Source organism: Sapajus apella, unplaced genomic scaffold, assembly GCF_009761245.1.
Source record: "Sapajus apella isolate SASKATOON/1434 unplaced genomic scaffold, GSC_monkey_1.0 scaffold16, whole genome shotgun sequence".
Classification (NCBI taxonomy): domain Eukaryota; kingdom Metazoa; phylum Chordata; class Mammalia; order Primates; family Cebidae; genus Sapajus; species Sapajus apella.
Genome location: NW_022436956.1, coordinates 20,599,748 through 20,619,818, shown reverse-complemented (window position 1 = coordinate 20,619,818; position 20,071 = coordinate 20,599,748). Strand labels below are relative to the sequence as shown.

Genomic DNA, 20,071 nt, shown 5'->3' with positions numbered 1-20,071 from the left:
AGTCGATCAATACCTGTAAAAATTTTGGAGCCATTGGATGAAATTATCTAGGGGAACAAGCATTGCAAGAATACTCCTTCATAGGTGGTGTTATATACTTTACATTGTATCAAATCATGCAGGACATAATGACAGGTTGCCTAGCTCTTAATAAAGCTAAGTTTGATCAGTGGATTCAGAAATGATAGGCTGCTATATCCATATAAAGTTCCAATCAGACTTTTAAGAAAAGTTCATTCACTGATGATCTCTGCCTTACTTACTTATCTAATTAGAAATTTTAAAATGGTGATTTCCTAATTCTGTCACTCTTTCTGTATTCATTACCTATAATTCTCCCACAAAGAAGAACTTTCACTTATCTATTAGGGTTATTGGTTTTCTCTGTAACAGGAAGGAGGATAAATGTTCATGTATTTCTCTTTCATTGCCAATTTTCAAAATAAGGATTTACCCAGCTCCACTTATGACACATGAGAGGTTTTGTTTTTATTCTTGAATATCTCTTTTAGTATTATTATGAGCTCATGGATTTTGTATACTATGTATTTCAATTAACTGCAGTCATTAGTCTTTTTGATGCTTAAACTAATCTACCTATGGCCAATGAAGAGACTCCTTTGGGTTACTTCCTCTGTTCCATGATATGATTCCGTTTATCTTTGATTATTTGCTTTCTGGCATAGCAAGATGTCCAGGCTCATGGTATATGTATTTTCTGTTCCAGTCCTAGAATCAGCCTTTTCTTCAGGAATACCTGTTTTCTTTTACTGAGGAAGGGTTCTTAGAGACCACGGTCAGGGTACTAAGAGTGATTGTTACTAATGGGTTATCATTGCTTCCAGGCCTTTTCAATAGACAGAACTACAAAATATCTATATTGGAAATGGAAAGCATCATGAATTTGTACAGATATTTTCAAATCAGTTTAACAACATGGCTTTTAAAAAACTTTTTTAATGTTTTAAACAAGCACCAGAACCAGCATGGTATATTTTTTCATGTGTGATTCTCTTGGTTTTGCATCCCATATTGGTTGTCATTGTCCTTATATATCCTTCCTCCCAAAACGGATTCTTTTAAATTTATTTTCCTCCGTTCCTAAAATGAATAAAATTTACTTTACAATACATGTGGGGTTATGTACAGAGATTTGTTCTTAGTGATTTTGTATGATATTTACCCCTTAGCAAATGTAGTTTAAGAACATGTTAATCTGATTTCCAATCACATGATCAGGCGGGTGGATAGTATTAGTGCCATATGCAATGGTCATGTCCCAGGCATCAATGATGCCCATGTTGAGGTCTTTGAAAATATCCTTCATGATAAGATATTGAATATAACCATGGAAGTCTCCAAACCTCTCTGTCTCTATGTGCATCTCCCTGATGTTTTCTGTCTTAATAATCACTTTAGTGGTTGGGCTTCTTAGGAACAGTCTTTCAATAGCCTTTCAGACACCGATGGCCCTGCGAATAAAAATGTCAATGGGAAATGGTCTGAAGTGCTGGCCAAAGGTGATGACGATGGCTGTGTTTTTGTCACCTGATAGCAGGTCAATTTCCCGAGGGATATAATTATGATCTATCAGAGAGTAGAGCTGGAAAGTGATGAAGGGATGGCTGTGTTTTTTCCATTGAATCAGAGTGTGTCTTGCTGCATCCAGAAGCAAATGTTTCTTAAAAATTCCAGTTTCATGAAGATCAAAAAACTGCAGTGCTGATAAAAAGAAATAGTTGTTTTGAATAGAAGTTGATGGTTAATATTCATGGAAAAGAATGTCATATCCCTTAAAATACCCACCCACCTAAATAATTGCTCACTGGAGTCTTTCCACTCCCTAGGGTAGAGTACCAGTTCATACATGTAAAATGTGAATCAAAAATATAAAGTTTTCATTGGAATTTTAAAAGAGGACCAACATCTCTTATGAAAGAGGGAATCAAATACATTTTAAATGTAAAGGCTCAAATCCAGAAAGCTAAATGAAGTAAAAAACAAAATAGCTCAAACGAGAGAGTAGAGACCTCATTAAAAGTACTTTAAAACCAGCCTGAATTTCAAAGAGAATATAAAGTAACTACCCACTTTTTACAACTTTGGGTAAGTGGTAGATCCACTGACGTAGCGTAGAGTCTCCCAGGAGGTAAATGAGCTTGCCTTTCAGGCAGTCATTCATCTTAATTGTGTCAAACTGAATCTGGTTGCAAAATGTTGTTATCCACCTTCATTGTAAAGTATAACCACCAGGGACAGGAGGCTTCATTCCAACTTGGCATTTCTCTTCTATCTTTTCACTCTCTGGTAACAGAGACACTTGTAAATGATTTTATTGTAATAAGTTAGACATCTAGCCTTCTTTCTTCATCATTCCTTCCATCGCTCTTTCCTCCTTCCTGTAATGTCTGTTTTCTATTTCTATCCCTTTCTAGTACTACTCTGTGATCATTAGCTTTGCTTCAGGCACTTCTACTTACTCTTTTGAGAGAATTTGAGTCATCTTGCCTCCTGCCTATTCCTTTTCTCCTAAATTTGGTCATTAGCTAAGTCTTGGCATTTCATCCTTTCTTTGGCATTCTGTCCTTTCTTCCTGATTCTGTAGCGATGTCTGTGTTTGTCTCTAACCTGAAAGATGTTAGTTGTCTGCCAGTTGTTATATCAAATTCTTTACTTTTGTTTCATTAATGAAAGAATGAATAATCTTAATTTTTCCATGTTCAAAAAATGGCTTAAAATATGTACATTAAAAATAAAAACCTCAAATGGTATAATAATCACCTGGTTGGACTTACTTTATTAAAAACCAGACTTTGCCAAATGCAACATGTAGCATTCAGTACAAACCAATATTTTGAGATATTCCAGGAAGTTTCACTAGAGTTTCAGGTTCTGTTTGCACATGGTCTGCCTTCTCTTATAGGGAGCAGTGCAGCAAACGTCTTGTTATGTCATGACGAAGGTTATCAGATTTCTCCTGTTGTGATTCTTTGCTACTCTCTGTGCTGCTACCCCATCACTGAGCCAGTGCCTTCAATTTTAGAATTTGTTACATCAGGACTTCTGTACTGATACTACATTCTGGTATGACATAGGAAACCGATTTGAATGCTGTAGGAAAGACCAAGGTAATAATGAGTTAAAAATAGATTATTTCTGTCTCACTTAACAAGCCTGGAGTGAGAAGGCCAGGGCTAATATACCATTGCATGGTGGCAGGGATGCCTGTTGCTTCTGTGTTATAGCTCTGCCATTCTTACCACATGGCTTCAATCTCATGGTCTAACCTGGCTCTTTCCCTTCTCACATTATATCTAAAATCCAGCTAGTAGTAAAGGAAGAAATGGATAGGGAGGGCCAATTGTTTTGCTTTTAAAGGTTGACCTAGAAGTTTCCCACTCACACTTCTGGAAAAAAATTTAGTTATGGCCACAACTAGCTATAAGGAAGGATGGCCATGGGTCTAGCCACAAACTGGTATCTATTACTAAAGAAGGAGGAGGCAGTGGATACTGGGGAACCATCAGCAGTCTCTGTTTTACTCTCTTTGCTTAGTTCCTCAAAGGCCTTATTGTCTCTGGCTGCCTGTGTTCATGGCATAGTACATCGCTACATGATTGTATTGTATTTGTAACCTGTGGACAAAGTGGTAAATTGGTGCTGGTGGCAGAATTGGAAAGTGCATCTGAAATAGCTCTTAAGTCCTGGTGATTTGGCTTAGTAAAGGGAATTTGTATAATCCTGTAATTATGTTAGAATTACAGTGTGATGTGGATGGATTTCTATGAGGCTTGATGGCATTGCACCCTGGATGACGGAATACCATGACCCTGGAAACTTGAGATTCATAGCGTTAAGTATTCTTTGTCCTCATAATGTACTGGCACACTTTGCTAAGAACATAGCCTTTAAGTTCATGGTTGTAAGCCATATCTTGTGTAATCTTTATGTGTCAGGGTATTCATTTTGCCACATCTCAAACTCCCTGAAGCACTATTTCAAACTTATAACAAATTCGCTTATGATTACTCTTACACGTTTATTTTACTTAATAATTTTAGAATAGGCTTGAGTATTTTGAACAGTATGTGGGTAATATAATATCAGGATTCCATATATCAGCAAAAGCAACTCCATTTTAGAAGTTAATTCGCCATGTTGGCTTCTGATTAACTCCAGTTTAACTATTGTTTCTTGCATAACAGCAGGTACTTACCATAAATCTTGACCTTAGGCCAACAAGGTAAGATTTGCTGGCATTTTACTTCAATTGTCCTGTACATCCCACCTCAGCCACCCTTCCCTTGTGCTCTGTAAGCCCTGGGTCTGGCAGTAATGGTGTGGAGATCCACCATCTTGTCTCACCAATGGAGACATAAACATGGCTTCTGCTTCTAACTCCCTATTAAATGTTTCTTTCTGAGAAACTGGATGTGTCAGCCTCTTCTTTGGCTTCTCAGCTTCCTCAAACTTTGGGAGTAGGTTTGCATAGACCTGCCCATTGAAAAACAGATTCCATTATATTTTTGATTAGATAGGCAGACTAATAGTCTCCCAAAGATATCCACATCCCCAATTCTTAAAACCTATGAATATGTTGCCTTCCGTGGCAAAAGGGACTTTCCAGATATGACTAAGGTATGGACTTTGAGATGGAGAGATTATCCTGGATTATGTGGGTAGGCCCAATCCAATGTCACTGGTCCTCAAAAGTGGAAGAGGGAGGCAGAAGAGTGGGTCAAAGATGTGTCAGGACAACTTGACCCTCTGCTGTGACTTTGAAGATAAAGGAAGAGGGATACAAGGACTGTGGAAAGCCTTAAGAACCTAGAATAAGCAAAGGAACAGGTTCACCCCTAGAGTCTCCAGGAAGGAACATGCTCCTGTTCTACCTTGGCTCAGCTCAGTGAGACTGATGTTGGACTGCTGGACTACAGGCTATAAGATGATATATTTTTGCTTTTTAAAGCCACTTTATTATAGCAGCAACAAGAAAATGATCCATAGATAACTGACATTCTTTTAAATATAAGGTCATCCCATCCAGAGACAGTGTTTTTTCCTTCTATTTATATGAAATTTATTTTATATTCCTTAGTGACAATGTTAAATTGCCTTTCTATAGAGCATGCATTTTGTTAAATTGTGAATTTGCCTTTTAAAGCACAAAGTGGATCATACCACTCTTTTTCTCAGTTGGTTTCTGTGGCTTTCAAATCTACTGAATAATCTCTGAGATCCTCAGCCTGGCACTTAAGAACTTTCATGATTAGGTTCTTTCTCTCTTTCTGGGCTTATCCTCTGCTACATTCCACAATAAAGTCCATGATGACTTTGCTCATGACTGGAATTACCAGATAAAAAGAGTTAGATAAAAAATACAGGACACCATGTTAAATTTGTATTACTTCTAACAAGGGATAATTATTTAGTGTAAGTATGGCCCATGCAATATTTCCCCCTTTTCTCAATGTATATATGACAGGCAATTAGAAATTACTCAAATTCATTTGATTCCCTTTATTATTATTTACTTAAATCCAGCAACACTACTCATGCTGTTTATGAGATTTCTCTTCTTCATTCTCTGCCTACACATATCCTTCAGGACTCAGTCAAATACCAAGTTTAACATAAGCTCCTTTGCCTTTTTACTTTCTTCATAAAGTTGGTATGTTGAATGTATTTCACAATGCACGCTAAACTGACCATTTATTTTTCTCCATTTGCCCATAATGCCTGATACCTGTTCAATGCTTGATAAATGTTTGCTGATCCTTTTGTAGTTCAGAAGCATGATGACTGGGTTTTCATGCTCATGTGTGAGATGTGCCTCCCTCCAACCATGTTATGACATCAGCACTTTACCCATATGATATGAGGAAAAATAAATAAATAAACATTTGCAGAATAAATGAATAAATGGTGGCAATAAATTATTATGAGTTGAAGTAAATATCATGATGGATGTTATGGGTAAACTAAGACTTTATAAAAAGTTATTTTAAAGCTAAGGTAGCCTAACTATTCTTTCATCAGTAGCATGGCTTTGTGTTTGTCTTTAAAACATAATGAGATAAAAACTCCATCTAACATTGGTAATTGCATCAACTAAATGTTAGGAGGTTTTGCCAACAGAGGGTTAGGAAACCAAAATCCAAAGTTTTCCTACTCTGAAGCTGTAGGTATTCATCTTTCAAAGATTTTTGGACAGTGCCTTAGACTCTAGGAGATGAACTCTCAGGTTTAAATATAAATATAGGATAATAACACTTTTTCCTTTTGGATATGTCAAGATGAAATCTCCTATAAAAATTTTGAAATAATTTCTTTGAGTTCATTTCTCCCTTTAAAGTCCAGCATGATTGACATCTTAGACACCTGCTAGGAATTGTGCTCCAGGAAAACTACAATTACTTGGATTAATGCTGATAAAATTTCCTCTGAGCATCATCTAACTCAGGACAGAGCAGACTTACTGTTACATTCGACGACATCAATGTGTTTACCGTCCTTCATAATTTCAACTCCTACTTTGGACCTTCAAAAAAAATAGAACAATAAATTAGCCTGCTCTCTCCCCACGTAACACAGGTGACTCACCTACTTGTGAGTGAAGGAAAATTTTTAATTTCCTATAACCAGAAGCTATTATTATTGTTGTAAATTTTAGATATATTGGGTATTGTAAATGAACAAGGAATTTGGAAGACTTTCTACCCTGCTGAGAGCACCTGAAGTCCAGGGCAGCTCTACTGATCTGCCACATGTAATCAGTGTGTCCTGGAATTTTAGATTCAAAATATTTATCTAATTTACAAGTTCTCTTCTCCCTTTCTGCGTCCATATCTCCTATTCCAGTTTGCAGAATAGTTTCCTTGGATTACTGTGGGCTTCTAATTGGTCATGTAAACCTCAGTTTTATTCCACCTAAATCTTTCAATCTGACTGGCAGAGTACCCTTTCTCATTGCAAATGCAACTGCACTACTGCTTACATCCCTTTATTGTCTCCCCATCATGTACCCAAGGGATCCAGCCTTTTTGAGTGGCATGTAGACCTTTTATCAGAGGGCCTCTGCTTCCCTTTTTAATCCACATTTCCTGCTATGATTATCTTTGACTTTTTCGACAAACTTGCTTTCTGAAGATCGTAAGATTTAGGAAGGAAGGTAGTGCATGTGTCTGGTCCACTGCTGTATCCTTAATACCTATCAAAGTGGCTGGCAGAAAGTAGTGTTGAATCTGTTGTGTTAATCAATGTACCTTACATTTCTTTCCTCCAATTGATGAAAGATGACTCTTCCTGCTTGAAAGCTCTTACTCACACTTTGTTTCAAACCTGTGTATATGGCCATGTAAGCGGAGGAAGGAAGAAAGGGATTAAGGGGAGAATGGGGACCCAGGTGCCAACTATAACAGATATAAGTGGTACCTGATTCCCTGCTATGGATGTCTTTTCAGGTGCCATACTGAGAAGAGAAAAGATCAGCATGTTTTCATCCTTACTAGGATTTAGGCATAGGGATGGTTGGTGGGTAGGAAGAGATTTGATGAGCTGTACCATCAGAGATAAAAGGAAAGGAACAGAAACTTAACTGTGCTTTTACTTTTCAGAAGGGATCCAGGGACTATAGATCAGGAGCCAAAACTTGGATAATGAGGTAAGATTCTGGAATGCATGTTATTTTGTCATGTTTGGTGCCCACTCTTACCATATTTTTTTTTGAAAGCTTATGGAAAAAAAGACTAAGCTTGACTTTGAAAACTGGTAGAAAGGGATTGCTGTGAACCTAGCATTCTACTTTGTTACCAATCTTAGGAAAAGTAAATCTTTGTGGGAAAAAAAGGGTACTGGGCAGAATTGAAAGAGAAAAGGAAATAGACCGAGCCTCTGAGACTTATGTAAAGTTAGCAAATGAGCAAAAGTCTCTGCAACTGATAGACGTTTTATGGCTTGGCTCACAGCTCTGGAATTTATGATAACAGATACTCACCCTTTACAAATCCTCAAAGTGGCCCATGAAGAGTCACTGATGGTTCATTCTAATCCACAAAGTAGTTTTCAGCTTAGTGGGGGAAAAGGAAAACCAAGAAGTGAGCATCTGTTTGTAAGTCAGGAGAGAAAAGCCTGGGATTGCCGCAGCTGTGATTGATAGAGGAAACATGCTTCTACCCGGTTTGTGGAGGGCTGTTGAACCAGGGGCTCACGGGGATGAGTAGGTCACAACATGGGGAGTAAGAAGGACTCCTCTACCCTGAGAGGTATATACTGAAGAATATCTGATCATGGGATCAACTGGAGATAACCAGTAGGAATTGGCTTTTGAGGAAGATTACTCAGTGTAGAAAATGGATTAGAGAGGGTATGACTGCTGGGACAGAGACCAGTTGGGAAGCTGGAATAAGTAATCTAGATGAGATGATGTTGGTCTGAACTTGAATAGCAGCACTGTACATGGGGGAAATGGATCAACGCAAAGATATTTAAGAGGCAAAATTAACAAAATTAATTATGGGAGGAGAAGGAGCATGGATGTTATCATACACTTATCAAAGAATCTTTTTTCAATGGAACATCTGTGAATACATAGAAGAATAGTTATAGCAAAACACATGACTGATGGGAGAATATAGTGAAAATGCAAACTTTGGCACAGAGTGGTGTGTAGAGGCCCTGTGAAGACACCACATGTCTGACCTTGAGTAGAGGCCTCTGAGAGTCATGCTCAGTGTTGCAATGGGCAGTGTAGCTCTGACTGGGGTACTTCTCAGTGAGACACTTCTCAGTATACTTGAAAAATACTCACCTGTGGAAAAGGCCTTTTTCCCTGTCAGTAAGATAAGACACTTCTCTATTCTGGGTGGTCATGTGGGTCAGAGCCTCACAGGGCATGTGTTGAGGCTTCACACAGTAGAAGGCTTCTTGGTCTCTGTTATCCAGATATTCACAGAGTTCAGCACTTGAGTTTAGGGTCAGGCCACATTCAGTGAAGACATGAGAGGTGCCATTAACAAATTTACCTTTGAAAATAATTTTGTTATAGCCTTGGTTCCTTGCCCGCCAGAGAGCCGACGCCCCTTCACTGGGGTGGATGAGCAGCAGAGACAGGGAGACCTGGCCCTCCCAGAACAGAGTGAAGCTGATCAGGTAGGTGCCATTGTTGAAGTCAGTCACCTTTCCTGAAGCACCTGCCATCAGGGCTGGGGAGGACATCCTGGCCCTCAGGAAATCTCCGCCATATTGCTTCCTGCGTCCCAAGTGGTCCCTCACCTCCAGCAGGATGTCCAGATTGTCCCCTCTGCAGTACGTGTCTCGAGGGCTGAGGATGGTGGCTGTGCTGTGTGTGGCGCTGGTGGTGGTGTTCATGTGGTCAAAAGGTCTGGGTGGGATCTGCTGGTCTAGTTTCTCCATGATTTCCTTTATTCTCAGTTCAGTCTCTGTTAGTGACTTTAATGGTATGAGTGGTGTTTTAGGGAATAAGGAGTTTGTGGAGTTGTTCCAGTAATGGATGGAGATGGATAAGTTTAGAGCAGACCAAATCTGAAATAACAAGGATTGTGATCTACTATGAAATTAACCTGTCTAGTCATTTTCACTTATTATGAGTTTGAATATTTGTTTACAGTGTATATTTGTATAATTGAATTCAGTTTGTTACCAGACTGAATATTTTCTAACAAAGTGGCAGAGTAAATCAAAAGAGAAGAGAAACAAGGAAAGGAGATGTCATTACTATTATTATATATTATACATTATTATCAATATTATTTAAACTGTGACAATTTTGAATAAAATATAAACATTTATATCTTTACCTCCATATTTTAGAGAATGTCTGAACAGTTGTAGATAAATATATTCAATGCAAAATATATAGCTCAGAGAATACTTATGAGCAATAAATTGGTGATGATAAGTTTACTCTTTCTTTTCATATATGCCTTACATCCAGTCACATCCATATCTTTTACCCATCCCTAATAGTCTTTTCCTCTCCAACTGTATCATAGTTGAAGTCACCATCATTTATCTCCTGGATTATAGTGGTCACCTCAAGGATGATGACTGTCTTCAGACTTCAAGGAAGTCAGTCCTGCTTTCTCTCCATTTAATTTTCTCTTCTGTAGCTAAACCAGCAGCACCTTCCTGTTTAAACCCCTTCAATGGCTTCTTGTAACTCTTGTAAAGCTATATTACAAAAGTCCATTTGTAATATAGCTTTGTCTGTAGCCTATTTTTAACTCTAGTTCTTGCTACTCCCTCCCTTGCTTTTGATGTCTTGATAAGACTTCTTTCTTTTTTAGGAGCTGAACTTCCTTTCAGCTCCTGCTCTTTACTAATATTTTCTCCTCTTCCTGTATTGCTGGGTATCCCCAAATTCCCCCAAACCATCTAAACATCTCTTAACTTCTACCTTAGAAATCACTACAGCCTTAGAGGTCACTTATACTTTTGGCACTATACAGTGTTTTCTAGGCACTCAGATTCAGTGATTTTCAAATCTTGCTGGTAGTCAGAAACACCTGCCAAGCTTTTTTAAAAATATGGACTCACAGGCTGCAGTCTAGATCTAATGAGTCATAATTATTAAATTATGTCGTCCAGGAGTATATGCTCTCCAAAAGCCTCAAAAGCAATCTTAGTATCAGATAGATTTGAGAAGAATGCTTATAGACCAGTAACTGTCAACCCCTCTCACACTTTAGAACACATATAAAGCTTTTAAAAAAAAATTTAGGCCTGGCTGCACTGCACCCCAGCATCAGGCAATAAATAAAACCCTTGCAACTGGTAACAAAGTAAAACCCTTGTGATTGGTAACAAAGTGGCAGAGTAAGCCAAAAGAGAGGAGAAACAAGACAATGAGATATCATTTAAAAAAGATGAACAGAATCCAAGTTGAAGTTGAAAAAACTTTGGCAAAACCAAAAGACAAATTGTTGGCAATGCCAACCAAGACATAGAGATGCAAATACACAAAATCCTTCAAAAGGACCTTTTTTTATATCTCTGGAAAACATTAAAAACTTACATTACAATAAGGAATAAAAAATAGAAAATAATCATGAAATATATAATTAACAGTAAGAATAAGAATATCACCATCACAATGATAAACGTTTTTCCATTTTCCCCACCTCAACAAGTCACAGGCTGAGATCTTTTACTGGAAAGTACACATATCCCTAACTTATATAATCAGGAAAAACAATCCAATCAATTTTACGAGGTAGGAATATATTTTATACTGAAACTAGATAAGTATAATACAAGAAAAGTACGGGCCCATTTTACTCAGGGACATGACTTTTAAATTCTGTCTCTCTCGGACACAAACAGATGGAAAAACATTCCATGCTCACGGTTAGGAAGAATCAATATCGTAAAAATGGCCATACTGTCCAAGGTAATTTATAGATTCAGTGCTATCCCCATCAAGCTACCAATTACCTTCTTCACAGAACTGGAAAAAATCACCTTAAACTTCATATGGAACCAAAACAGAGCCCGTATAGCCAAGACAATCCTAAGCAAAAAGAACAAAGCTGGAGGCATCACGCTACCTGACTTCAAACTATACTACAAGGCTACAGTAATCAAAACAGCTTGGTACTGGTACCAAAACAGAGACATAGACCAATGGAACAGAACAGAGGCCTCAGAAGCAACACCACACATCTACAACCATCTGATCTTTGACAAACCTGACAAAAATAAGCAATGGGGAAAGGACTCCATGTTTAATAAATGGTGTTGGGAAAACTGGCCAGCAATGTGCAGAAAGCAGAAACTGGACCCCTTCCTGTTACCTTACACTAAAATTAACTCCAGTTGGATTAAAGATTTAAACATAAAACCTAACACCATAAAAACACTAGAAGAAAACATAAGCAAAACTATCCAAGACATAAGCATAGGCAAGGATTTCATTACTAAAACACCAAAAGCAATGGCAGCAAAAGCCAAGATAGACAAATGGGATCTAATTAAAATTCAGAGCTCCTGTACAGCAAAAGAAACCATCATTAGAGTGAACCAGCAACCCACAGAATGGGAAGAAATCTTTGCAGTCTACCCATCTGACAAAGGGCTGATATCCAGAATCCACAAGGAAGTAAAACAGACATACAAGAAAAAAAAACTCCATTCAAAAGTGGGCGAAGGATATGAACAGATACTTTTCAAAAGAAGACATATGTTAGGCCAACAAACATGAAAAAATGCTCATCGTCACTGGTGATTAGAGAAATGCAAATCAAAACCACATTGAGATATCATCTCATGCCAGTTAGAATGGTGATCATTAAAAATTCTGGAGACAGCAGATGCTGGAGAGAATGTGGAGAAATAGGAACACTTTTACACAGTTGGCGGGAGTGTAAATTAGTGCAACCATTGTGGAAGACAGTGTGGTGATTTCTCAAGGATCTAGAAATAGAAATTCCATTTGACACAGCAATCCCATTACTGGGTATATGCCCAAAGAACTATAAATCTTTAAACTATGAAGACACATGTATATGTATGTTCATAGCAGCCCTGTTCACAATAGCAAAGACCTGGAACCAACCCAAATGCTCATCAATGATAGACTGGACAAAGAAAATGTGGCACATATACACCATGGAACACTACACAGCCATAAACAACGATGAGTTCATGTCCTTTGTAGGGACTTGGATGAATCTGGAAACCATCATTCTCAGCAAACTGACACAAGAACAGAAAACCAAACTGCATGTTCTCACTCATAGGTGGGTGTTGAACAATGAGAACACATGGACTCAGGGAGAGGAGCATCACCCACTGGGGGCAGTTGAGGGGGACTAGGGGAGGGACAGTGGGGGGTGGAAGGGTGGGGAGGGAAAACATGGGGAGAAATGCCATATATAGTATGCACCTGTGCAGCAACCCTGCATGAGCTGCACATGTACCCCAGATTCTAAAGTAAAATTAAAGAAAAAAAAAAAAAGAACGTGCTTGGTGCCAAACCCGGGGCATTTATTGATGACTAACTAATAAATTGTTTATTCTGAAAAAAAATTCTCTCTCTCTCTCTCTCTGTGTGCATATATGTATATACATATAAAGGTATATAGGTAGAGTAGATAAAGATATACAGGTGTGTGTATTTGTCATGGTTGATTATGGGTGAATTCAGGGTTGTAAAAAATGGCTCTAAAGTGAAAAATCTTGTAGTATAATTTATATATTAATGGATTAAGGACAAATGTCATTATTTTTTACACTCCTCAAACTTATCTAATTGGGATGGCAGTTGCAATAAAAGCATTTGATGTATTTCAACATTTGTTTAGCATTAAAATTCAGTGATAGGAAACCTGAAACATTTTACAAGTCAAGGAGACAAGGATGTCAGCCACCATTAACTGAATTAATGTTCAACATAATGTTAGAAGTCCTGAACAATAAAATAAATGAAAAGAAATCCAAGGTGGGAGAAGAATAGGGGGAGAAACAGACTTTTTCTCCTTCTTTTCTTTATTTTTTGTAGGTGTTGTGATTGTCTGCAAAGAAACCAGAGTTAGCAAATTATTAGCATTAAGGTAGTCAGCAAGGAGATGAATACAAAACAAACTCACAAAATCAAAAGCATTTAAATGATAGAAAATACAATAGAAGAAACTCTGTCCTTGATGGAGGCATTTTGAAAACTCTTTTAAGGATATTTTTAAAAGACCTGAATGAATGAAAAGATGTAGCACTTTGAAATGTAGTAAGGCTTAATATGATAAAGTTGTTAATTCTCTCTCAAAATAATTTAAAATTTTTCTGTATTTCTAATTAAATTCTCTAGGTGGGAGAGGAAACCTGATTAATTCCAAAATTTTAGGGAATATAATCATCTATAAATTGAAACTATTAAAAAAAAACTAGCCCTAGTGTAAATTATTTAAATAAAATAGAATTGTAAAGTGCAATATCAATTAAACCAATCAAAAGGAGTAGATACCTTGGAAGCAGACTTAAAGTTTATTATAGGTTAGTGGTTACATCAGAAATCCGAAAATTATGTTTAGTAAATTGTATCAAGAAAATGGTTTCACTATATTGACAAAACCCCCAAGATTCCTGTCACACACTACGTACTACAGGTTCAAATGAATTAAAGACCTAAATAGGAATATTGTAACTAAAAGTTTAATATAAAGAAATGTATAATTTCCTTACGACCTCACATCACCAAATATTTCTTAAATATGATCCCCAAAATACAAACTACAAAAAAAGATGATGTCAAAATTAGAAGTTTCATTTAATAAAGGACATCATAGACAAAGTTAACAGCAGAATGGGACAAAATATTTGCAACATTTAGAACTAATAAGTTATCTAGAAAATATAAGTTGCTACTAAAAATAAAAAAGAAAGTGTTAGTAAAACCAGTAGAAAATTTGACAAAGGGTATAAATTGAAAGCATGTATAAAAATGTTATTGACTATTTAGGTATATTAGGAAAGTGATGAATCTAATTTATTTATTTATTTTTTATTGACACAGAGCCTCACTCTGTCGCCCAGGCTGGAGTGCAGTGGCATGATTTTGGCTCACTACAACCTCTACCTCCTGGGTTAAAGCCATTCTCCTGCCTCAGCCTCACGAATAACTGGGATTACAGATGCCCACCACCATGCCCAGCTAATTCTTTGGATTGTTAGTAGAGAGAGAGATTTGCCATGTTGGCCAGGCTGGTCTCAAACTCCTGACCTCAAGTGATCTGCCTGCCTTGGCCTCCCAAAGTGCTGGGATTACAGGTGGGAGCCATCACACCTGGCTGATAAATCCAATTTATTTAGGAGACCAATAAATGAAAATTTGTATATTCATATAATGAAATGCGTGCAGCTCTCAGACATCATGAACTATATTTATGTATAGCAACACGATTAGATTTCAAAAAGCAATTTTGAATAAAAAAATTAAGAAAATATGAATGTAAATTAAATACAAAGACTAACTTATAGCTATATATCTTCCTAGTCTACATATATACATAAATACATGTATTGAATAAGAATCGAAATACTCTGAGAAATAACTAGTATGGAATGGGTGCCAATGGAAAAGAGGACGGAGAGTATTGAAAGTATAACCAAAGAGTTCTGTTTCATATATGACCAAGTAACTTCTTACTCTCTTCAGATAGCAATATTCAACTCTGAACAAAATGCCAAAAACAAGTACCTGAAGGCGAAAGAGAGTGAACGAAAGCAGTCAAGTTTTGGAGGAAGATGAAACTTGGAAGAAGGTGCCATTAAGAGGAGGTAAGTTTTCTGTTTTTGATGTGTTAGTCTGAGGGCAGGTCACTAACAGAATAGCTAAACAATAGAAAGCCATCTTTTTTTTTTTTCTTTTTGGCTTGAACAACCTGAGAGCAGAGTCTGCAGCAATACAGTCACTGGAAGGAGGGGAAATCCCAGAACAGAGAGACAGAGAAGGTCATGTCCCAAATTCTGAATATGAACTTTGTTTAGATATCTAGCTGACCCCTGAAGCACACCTATGGGGTAGACACAAAGCAGTCTGCAGCTAAAGTCAGAACTCAGCTGAGACGTGAGTTACTTATAACCACAGGTTGAGTCAGTTTGCAGTTTGAGTTGAACCAACTTAATCGATTGCCTGCCACAACAAAAACATTGACACTATTCTCAGTAGTAAAACAGCATCTGTTTACAACATAATAGAAATAATGTCCAGGATACAATTCAAAATTACTCAGCATAGGAGGAACCGGAAAAATGCAGTCTTTTGCAAACAATAAGACAATTAATGGAAGCCAACCCTGAGATAATATAGATGTTGGCATGATCAGACAAGGATTTTGAAACAGTTATTATAACTATGCTCAATGAGGTAAAGGAAAATATGTTGTAATGAATGGAAAGATAAGAAGTCTCAGCAAGGATGGAGAAATATTTAGAAATGTTGATGAAAGGAATCAAACTCTGTCAAATATTTGAAGAGATTTATTCTGAGCCTAATGTGAGTGACCATGGCACATGACACAGCCCTTGGGAGGTCCTGAGAACATGTGCCCAAGATGGTTGGGGTTCAGCTTTGTTTTACACATTTTAGGGAGGCATGAGATATCAATCAAATACATTTGAAAAATACACTGGTTTGTTCCAGAAAGGCAGAACAATTTGAGGGGGATGGGAGATGGTGCTTCCAGATGATAGGTAAATTTAATCATTTTCTGGTCGACAATTGGTTGAGTTTGTCTACAGACCTGGGATTAATAGAATAAATGGGGCAAGATAAAAAACCGGAGCTTAGCCCTCAGAAACAATCAAACAAATTTTACAATAGAACAAAACAATATCTGAGATAAAAAATACACCTCTTAATTCACTATACTAAACAGACTCCCTGCTTCTCAATGTTTATCTGTTAGATCAAATTTATGTTTATCAATTCCTTTTAGACCTTATATACATTTATTAATTTAAGATCTTTTTGATTTATAAGTTTCTGAAAGAGGCATAGTAAAAATTCCCAGAATGTCATATGGTTGAAAACATACATCATGCAGCCTTTTCAGATAGGTGTTTTTCAAATAGTTATATGCAGTAAGTTTCTTCCACGTCTCTTCTGACCCCTGAAGGACACTTATGGGGTAGACACAAAGCAGTCTGCAGTTGAAGATTTGCATAAGTCTATAATATTTGTATAAGTTTATTCATTGGCTCACTATTATGCAATGAGTGAGAATCCTACTGCTCCACATACTCACCAGCAACTGGTGTCAGTTTTTTCTGTTTTGAATTTTAGCCATTCTAATTGATACATAATAGAATGGCTAAAATTTGTCTCCCTGACAAATAATGTTGAGTGCCTTTTTAATATATTTAGTTGTAATTTGTATATCTTCTTTGGTGAGGTGTCCATTTAGATCTTTTGCACATTTCAAAACTGTGCAAAAAAATTCCCACTATGGCTGTGGCTTATCAATTTTTCCTTGTAATTCTTAACTGTTCCCACTTTTGTATGTTGGGATTTTTTGCTAGGGCCATTCACATTTATGACTATTGTATCTTCTTTGTAAACTTTTTCTTATGTAGCATCTCACTTTATTCTTATTTATGTCTTTTCTTGAATTCGATTTTCTTTACTTTTTAACATCAATATTTTGTCAAAATTTAGTAGAGTAAAATGTTTAAAGAAAACAAGGAAAGAAGATAAGAGTCAAAAATTTTATAAGAAGACAAATTGACCTTTAATTATAAAAGTCACAGACAAGTTCTAATGAAAACATTAGAATTCAGGAACTATTTTGCCCAGATCCTTCCCAAGGAATCTGCTAAACAGCATGAACATTAAACAATCAACATAATTGAAAATTTTGATGTAAGGATTTATGGTAAAAATATTTATTTACAGAAATAAGTCTAGTATTCAATGATTGTGTGCTCTGACAATATAGATTTAGTACAACTATAAAAAATGGTTGGAGAGTGGGGAGAGCTATGGAAAGTAAAATTAGCTTCTTGTTTGCCTTATAGTTATTAACTGAAGTAAAAGGACATTACTTCAAATCAGATGGTGAGGAAAAGGGAGAGTTGGGGCAAAAAGAGGCTTATAGTTACTTTCAATATTGCTCATTAGAGGGAAGCAATAGTCATTTACCAAGAAAAAAGTAAATAAGTATTATATAAATGGATTAAAATAACATAATCATTAGAGCAAAAATATAAACTTCACTAAATAAGAGTAAAAAAATCAGGTAAATAAATTAGATCCTATAAAGACATGAATATATATGATTATAACATAAAACAATATTGCATACTGACACCAAACATATTTACCACATCAATAACTATACATTAGCTTATCTCACCAATTAAAATATATTTTCAGGTCAGGCACAGTGGCTTATACCTATAATCCCAGCACTTTGGGAGGCTGAGGCAGGCGGACCACTTGAGGCAAAGAGTTTGAGACCAGCCTGGGCAACATGGTGAAACTCTGTCTCTACTAAAATACAGAAATTAGTTGGGCATGGTGGTGGGCACCTGTAATCTCAGCTACTGGAGAGGCTGAGGCAGGAGTATCACTTGAACCTGGAAGGTGGAGGTTGCAGTGAGCCAAGATTGTGCCATTGTACTCCATGTATGCCAGCCTGGGTGACAGAAACACACACACACACACACACACACACACATATATATATACATATATACACACACACACACACACACACACATATATATATATAAAACCAAATGTGGTGGGGCGTGCCTGTTGTGCCAGCCACTCAGAAGGCTGACGCAGGAGGATGACTTGAGCCCAGGGAGCCATGTTTGTGCCACTACACTCCAGCCTGGGGTACAGAGTGAGACCCTGTTCCAAAAAAAACACTTTTTTTTTTTCAGATTGGTTAACAAAGCCAAATTCAACCCTGTGGCTTACATAGGAGACATACTAACAACACAGATTTAGAATTTTTTTTTTTTTTTTATAAAAAAAAATGGTACATAACAATGAGAGATTAAACAGTTCCCCAAGATTGGGACCAGTTAAGAGTGTCCTCTTTCACCATTCCTATTCAACAATGTAGTGGAAGTCCTATCTAGTGCAATAAAACAAGAAGGAAAAATAAGAGGTATACATATTGGAAAGGAAAAAGTAAAGCTGCTTTTATTAACAAATGACATGACTATCCACGTAGAATCTACTCAAAGAATCTATGGAAAGTTCCTGGAACTACTAAGTGAATATAGTAAGATTTCAGAAAACAAGGTCAATATATAAAATTTAATTGTTTTCCTATATACTAGCAATGAACAATTGGAATTTGAAGTTACAAAAAAGAAAACGATTTACAATAGCACCAGAAAAGTGAAGTACTTAAGTATAAATCTAACAAAATAGATACAGGATCTGTATGTAGAAAGCTATGGAACATTAATGGAAGAAATTTTAAAAAATCTAAATAAATGGAGAGATAGTCCATGTTCATGGATTGGAAAGAGTAAATATTTTTAAGCTATCAGTTCTCCCCAGCTTGATTTATTGATTCAATACCATATCAATAAAAATCTCAGCAATTTTTTTTGTAGTAATCAACAAACTGACTCTGAAATTTTATGTGAAAATGTAAAGGAACCAAAATAACCAGCCCAATTCTTAGAAAGAAGAACAAAATCAGAGGACTCTCATTGTCACATTTCAAGGCTTACTACAAAGCTGCCATTATCAAGACAACGTTGTATTGGTGAAAGAATGAGCACACTGATCAAGGGAACATAATAGAAAGCCAATAAATATACGCATATTATCAACTGATTTTTGGCGAAGGCACAAAGGCAATTTATTGGAAACATGAGTCTTTTCAAAAATAGTGCTGAACAATTAGACATTCATACATAAAAAAAATGAGCCTAGACACAGACCTCACATGACAGAAAAGTTAACTCTAAATTGACCATAGACCTAAATATAAAATCTAAAATTTCTGGAAGAAAACACACATGAAAATCTGTGTGAACTTGAGCTGTTGATGAGGTTTTAGAAATAATATAAAAAGCACAATCCATGAAAGAAAAACTGGTAAGTTAGATTTTACTAAAAATTGAAGCTTCTGCCCTGTGAAAGACACTATTAAGAGGATGCAGAGATAAACCATAGAGTGTACGGATACATTTTCAAAACCCTTACCTGGTAAAGGACTTCATCTAAAATATACAAAGAACTCTTAAAACTCAACAATAAGAGAAAACAATTTTAAAATGTGCAAAAGATCTGAATGGACACCTCACCAAAGGAGATATACAAATTGCAATGAAATATATAAAAAAGACACTCAACATTAATTCTCAGGGAGACAAAGCAGCAATGAAATACTATTACATATCAATTAGAATGGCTAAAATTTAAAAAGCAAACAAACAAACCTGACAATACCGGTTGCTGGTGAGAATGTGGAGCAGCAGGATTCTTATTCATTGCTGGTGGGAGTCCAAAATGGCACAGCTACTTTGAAAGACGCTTTGACAATATCTTATAAAGCTGAACATAGTCTTACCATTCAGTATAGTAGTT

At 36.5% G+C, this 20,071-nt stretch overlaps 1 protein-coding gene, 1 long non-coding RNA gene and 1 other non-coding gene across 9 annotated transcripts in view; 2 read left to right on the top strand and 1 right to left on the bottom strand.

Annotated features, from left to right (window-relative positions):
* LOC116556257 overlaps positions 1-20,071 on the top strand; it is a 120,944-nt gene that overhangs the window by 55,014 nt on the left and 45,859 nt on the right. For 5 of the 7 annotated variants that reach the window (XR_004270910.1, XR_004270909.1, XR_004270913.1 and 2 more), the window contains 3 exons: positions 7,617-7,663; positions 9,068-9,150; positions 15,174-15,291. This is a non-coding gene — a long non-coding RNA (uncharacterized LOC116556257). Of the gene's footprint in view, positions 1-7,616; positions 7,664-9,046; positions 9,151-15,173; positions 15,292-20,071 lie in introns of all 7 variants that reach the window. The other 2 variants (XR_004270908.1, XR_004270912.1) reach the window with 1 other exon arrangement.
* On the bottom strand, positions 23-9,714 carry NXPE1 (neurexophilin and PC-esterase domain family member 1). The gene is given in 4 exon segments (XM_032285468.1): positions 23-1,722; positions 2,092-2,304; positions 6,480-6,541; positions 8,810-9,714. Coding segments are annotated over 4 exon segments (1,416 nt in total). The 5' UTR covers positions 9,415-9,714; the 3' UTR covers positions 23-1,186.
* LOC116556457 lies at positions 5,775-5,878 on the top strand. The gene has a single exon (XR_004271007.1). It is a non-coding gene; the product is annotated as a small nucleolar RNA U13 (small nucleolar RNA).